Source organism: Limulus polyphemus, unplaced genomic scaffold (assembly GCF_000517525.1).
Source record: "Limulus polyphemus unplaced genomic scaffold, Limulus_polyphemus-2.1.2 Scaffold11632, whole genome shotgun sequence".
Taxonomy (NCBI): Eukaryota; Metazoa; Arthropoda; class Merostomata; order Xiphosura; family Limulidae; genus Limulus; species Limulus polyphemus.
Window position 1 is genome coordinate 5,681 of NW_013677242.1, and position 6,072 is coordinate 11,752.

The 6,072-nt window shown below is 29.0% G+C and overlaps 1 protein-coding gene across 1 annotated transcript in view; it reads right to left on the reverse strand.

Moving 5' to 3' along the window:
• Nucleotides 1-4,162, reverse strand: part of LOC106476797 (CCR4-NOT transcription complex subunit 3-like) — a gene marked incomplete at both ends in the record, with an annotated part of 9,109 nt that extends 4,947 nt beyond the window's left edge. Inside the window, 3 exons of the mRNA XM_013937423.1 lie at nt 1,021-1,110; nt 2,612-2,686; nt 4,095-4,162. Of these exons, the coding sequence (XP_013792877.1) occupies nt 1,021-1,110; nt 2,612-2,686; nt 4,095-4,162 (233 nt within the window). The remainder of the gene's footprint in view (nt 1-1,020; nt 1,111-2,611; nt 2,687-4,094) is intronic.
• Nucleotides 4,163-6,072: the final 1,910 nt, after the last annotated feature.

A 6,072-nucleotide genomic window follows, 5' to 3' on the forward strand; every position in this document is an offset into this window, starting at 1 on the left:
CCAATAAAAGGTTTTCCAGTATTTTAAAGACCGATTAGTTAAAGTGCAAACCTTCACCATAAAATAGGTGACAAAGATATATAAACCACAGGAGCCCACCAGCCAATAAAAACTTTTCCATTATTTTAAAGACTGATTAGTTAAAGCACAAACCTCCACCATAAAATAGGTGACAAAGATAATAAAATTTAGAATTACTTAACAAAACCAGGTAGGTGAAAGACATTATAAGCTTACTAGAGTTATATTAAAACTCTTTCAACTATTGTAAATTAATAGTTTGTTTTTTGTTAAACACAAAGCCACACAATGGGCTATCTGTGCTGTGCCCACAATGGGTATCTAAACCCGGTTTTTAGTGCTACAACTGCTGAGCTACTGGTAGGACAGAGTTAAGAGTAACCTTCAAACCAATGATGTGGACAATGTAAGGTAGAATTAAAAAATATATGATAGGCTTCATAGTTATTTATGTAAGCAGGGAGCAAGTTCAAGTTGTGTAAATTTTGTCACTGACTAGAGAGTTAGCTGGCACAATATCTTATTAGTGAAAGCTACAATTTTAATTACCATTTATTCTTCTAAAGGTTTTTCTTTAGAAAATTATAAAAGCAGTTCATAACAACTATCAAAAAGTTTGACTTCAAATTATCCTCTTATACTAAAACACCAAATGTCTAATAAATAACAACAAGATAAAGTGGTAAAAATAAGTAGAAAAAAATATTTGAAAGTGGCCAATTCACAAGGTTCATTTTATCACAGCTTAAGTTTCTTTATGGTCTCATAATCATTCTTCAAAAGATTTAAGAAACAAATTGTTATATAACTTGAATATTATTAAGTTAAGATAATAAATACTCAGAATACAAACAAACTAACATTTGTTGGTGATTACCATCAGTGTATCAAACAGTTATAAAAATATTACACGCAGTCGTTTCTTTATTTTATAATTACAAGACACACACTGAATATTAAATCACCCTTAACTATTCTACTTCATTAACACAGCCTCACTCTTTCTATTAACTTCCTTGCTTCAAGTAAGTCTCTCTTATCCTTGATTTCATTTGATGCAACCCATGTTTTGATTTGGTCTCTCAGCCTCTGAAATGAGAAACATTATGATTAAAAATGTACCAATAAACAAGTACTAATCTCAATTACAAGTAGTTCATCTATATATTGTTATTTATTTCTTTAGTTAAACAACAAGTGGAAACTTGTTGAGCCTTAGTTGATAGAAAAGAATGTCCCATCATCGGATTAAAATGTTTTAAATTCACATGTGGACTGTTTACGTTGTAGGCCCTAATATATGAAAATCTTTAGTTCACTTTTAAATTTATACAGTTAAGCTGTTTGAAATAATCTTGATTATAGTGTAATAGCCATAAATCAAAATAATCCCAGTAGAAATAATCAAACTGTTGTAGACCTATTTGAGTTGATGCTATCAAACTGTTGTATACCCATAGACAGTCAAACTTTTGTTGACACATAACCAAAAACACTTAAGTTGATGCAGTCAATCTTAAAGACCCATAGTTAAAGTTACCCGAGTTGAGATAGTCAAACTGTTAAAAACCCACAATCAGAGTCATCTGATACATTATAATTTTCAATATTTTTAGTACAAGAGTGTCACAGTAAGTGATTGTACTCACAGACAGTTAATAAAAATTGATAGTCCAGAGATGCAAGTCTCTGTCACAGTAAATGATTGTACTCGCAGACAGTTGATAAAAATTGATAGTTCAGAGATGCAAGTCTCTGTCACAGTAAATGATTGTACTCGCAGACAGTTGATAAACTTTGATAGTCCAGAGATGCAAGTCTCTGTCACAGTAAACGATTGTACTCACAGACAGTTGATAAACAGTAAAACTATTATTATTATTACATAAAACATTTACATGAATATTTAAATATGCTAGTGACAGTAAAATTATTACAGTTTCATATTACATTCTAACAATTAAAATAGACGGGCATGACTTACCTGGCATGGTAACAGTTTCATATAACATTATATTAATTAAAATAGACAGGTATGACTTACCTGGCATGGTAACAGTTTCATATAACATTATAACAATTCAAATAGACGGGCATGACTTACCTGGCATGGTAACAGTTTCATATAACATTCTAACAATTAAAATAGATGGGCATGACTTACCTGGCATGGTAACAGTTTCATATAACATTCTAACAATTAAAATAGACGGGCATGACTTACCTGGCATGGTAACAGTTTCATATAACATTCTACACACACACAGATATACATACATATATATATATATATATATATTACACACACATTATTTTTTTTCTGAAATTTTATTTCATTTGACTAATATTCCTGAAGTAAAACACTGGAAACACATTGTTTTGACAATCAGTTCTTCAGAATTGACTGTATTTGAACTATAATAATTCCATGAAACGAATAATTGTTAATTTTCCACTTTTTTAAATACTCATTTGTGAATTTTCACCTTATCAAATTAACTAACATTTGCATGAATCAACTGAAACATATAAGGCTAGCTTTATTTAGTATGTTTTAAAATTTGTTAAAAGTAATTAAAACTTTTCTCACCTGAAGTTTCTTAATTTCTTTTTTGAGATCTGCCTCATATTTTTCTTTCTGGTTATAGTTACCTGCACTCTGGACCTACAAATACAAAAACTTAATTAACGGTAGCTATCATGAACCACAAAGAAGTTCTGAAAGACTTGATATTTGTATTACCTCATCTGACACACAAGTACAAAGTTAAAGAAGGAAAATGTACAATAATATATTTGTTTACTTTACAATTAGTGGAATTTGTTAATCAATTAAATTCAACTAATATAAGATTTTTCTATTTTCAGCTAGTTTTTTTAAAGTAATTTTTGAACCACTTTTAATTTGATACAAATATTCTAGTGGTCACCAGTTGTGTAAACAAAAAAATGGGAAGTTCTTTTAATTCCTAAAAAAAAAATTATTTAGCTAAAAACTTTTGGCACTAATGTTTGACAACCAGAGAGTGTAATTAGAAATAATTAAATTTATTTATGTACTTTGTTTGAATAGGATAAACATAAAACATTCAATAAATAAGGATTTGAATCTTCAGATTATTTTGTTGTTGGCTACCATAAACACTATATCCAATTAGGCTTCTCTGATGTCTTCTCATCGAGAGAATTTCTGTAGCATTCATACAAATATAATTTAACACACAAAAACGTTGATGAATGAAAAAGAATGGTTAAGGAAACTACAAAAACTCCCCAACTCTGCTATTTGTTCCTAGGTCTCCAAAACTTCCCATTGAATGCCTTCGGTCAATGCTACAGGAGCTCCAACTAGAAACTTTCCCACAAAATAACAAACTACTGTTCAAACCACTATATTTACTTGGCTATGGCATCAAAAAGTCTTAACCAATCATATTTAAACTTCCTTTATAGCTGTTCCAAAGCTGTGTTTCATTATGATCATAAAGGGGTGGCAATCATGGCCGTTACATAAATTAAGTAGAAGATCTTAGAAGATATAAAGTTATTGTTTGGAATGGTCAGGAAATGTCTTTAAAAAGGTACATTGTTTACCAGCGAAATTTCTCAGAACTATGCATAAATTAAAATTTGAATTTCTCTTCATAAATGTTAGAAAATGACAAAATATCCATTTCTAAGATATCCGAGTCCAAATTGTTGAAAACACTTTAGAATTATCTTAAAAATTGACTACAAAATTTATGGTTCAAAAAAATTGTAAAGAGGCAAAAAAAAACTGATTTGGTAAAAAGTAATAGGGTTGAAAAAAAAGGCCAGAATAAACCCTGTCTTTTGGTGTGATAATTTAGGATTAAGTTTATTTTTAATCATTCTATGTAAAATGCCAAATTTGTTTTATTTGTCCAGTTCTTCATGAATTTGTAAGAAAAACTTGTATTACAAGTAAACAATTTATTAAAATTTCATGATACAGTAATTTTTTTTAAATCAATACTAATCATATTTACAGAAACATATAAATATCTGTCTACATTTTTTTCCAACTGCTAGAATAAACAATTTTTCCTCACCTTCTGCCATGTGTCTTCAAAAGTTTCAACACCCTCAGTTACCTTTTTCATACACCTTTCTATTTCACCTAGATTAAAAGAAGTAATAATTATGACACAATCAGTCATTTTCTTTGTAACCAGAGCTGTACTTTACACGTATAATTATTCCAAACCCTAATTATCTACTATCTTTGACTTAAAATGTGTCTTCAAGTATTTCATACACTGTTAAAAAGTTTATACCATTAAAAAAACACTTTGTCTCTGCTCAGGTTTTGTTCACACTTACATATGCACTTAATCTTTTTTTTTATTTTATTATTATTATACAAGTGTTTGTGTTTTTCCAGTTCTTTCTATGGAGTTCTCTTAGAAATACACAAGTTTGTAAATGTCAATCAGCTGAGAAAAGTGATCTCAAACAAAATGTGCAGTAATCAGCCCAAGATGTCAAATACATGTTAAAGAAGAGAAACTCCACTGTGATAACACTTGACATCTTTTTCTGAAGTTAACTGCACTTTATTATAAAAAAAAAAAAGGTGTTCCACCTTCCATGCCGCCCTTGAAACTACTTGTACCACCTTCTCTGATGCTCACCCTAGTGGCCACAATTATGCACTACTGCCTGACATTGCAAGGAGGACAGTACGGTCAGTCTCAGGTCACACATCTTGAAAATCCTTTGTTGGAAATGAATGTTGGCTTCCAATATTAAGCTTTAGCAGACCAAAGGTATAAAAGCTCATTGGAGATGCATCAGAAAAACATGACACCTATGTGATTAAGTAAGGTTGCTATGATTCTAGGCCATCTTTCTCATGAAAACAGCCACTAAATTGAGGTTGGCTTGTTTACTATCCTGTTAATGATACCAGATGATATGTGAACCATCAACACTGGTTTTTTTTTTTTGGTTGGAAGTTCATTTCTTTGTTCATTTCCAACAAAGTTTATTCACCTACCAAGTTAAACAGTGTTCATAAAACCACTGTTGGGCACTTCACTAAACTTGTATCTACAAAACACTATAATAGTAAACTTTATTCTAGCTACGAAGATGACTTAGTTGACTGGGAAATGTTCCAAGAGCTGTATACACAAAAATGTACTGGAATGTACTCAACACAGTTTTGAGGTTATTGTAACAACTGTACAGTTGTGTCATGATGTCTGATTATAAAAGTGATGCAGGAAAATTGTCATGATAGTATTGCTTATGAAAACAGTTGTATTTTATATAAGTTACATGATGTGCACATGTAATGTAGTTACAGATGACTCTTTACAAGAGATGTGTGTCAATTTTTAATAAACGTTTTCATGAGTTATCACCTCTGCTTTGAACTTTGTTACCCAGTGAATGTCTGTATGGAACATAAAGGTTAAAAGTTACGTTTTAAAAACTTCACCTCTGGAAAAAAAGAATTTTTAATAAAATTTGAAAATGTATAATGAAATAATTATAAATTGGTATTTTTTATTTTATTACAAATAAAAAATACTAATTTAAAATTATTCCATTATAATTTTTTTATTACATAAAACAGTTACATGAATAATTAAATAGGCTAGTGACAGTAAAACATTATTATTATTACATTAAAAATTATATGAATAATTAAATAGGCTAGTGACAGTAAAACATTATTATTATTACATTAAAACATTATTATTATTATTACATTAAAAATAATATGAATAATTAAATAGGCTAGTGACAGTAAAACATTATTATTATTACATGAAAAAGTTACATCAATATTTAAATAGGCTAGTGATAGTAAAACATTATTATTATTACATAAAAAAATATATGAATATTTAAATAGGCTAGTGACAGTAAAAGTATTATTATTATTATTACATTAAAAATAATATGAATAATTAAATAGGCTAGTGACAGTAAAAGTATTATTATTATTACATAAAAGTTACATCAATATTTAAATAGGCTAGTGATAGTAAAACATTATTATTATTACATAAAAAAGTT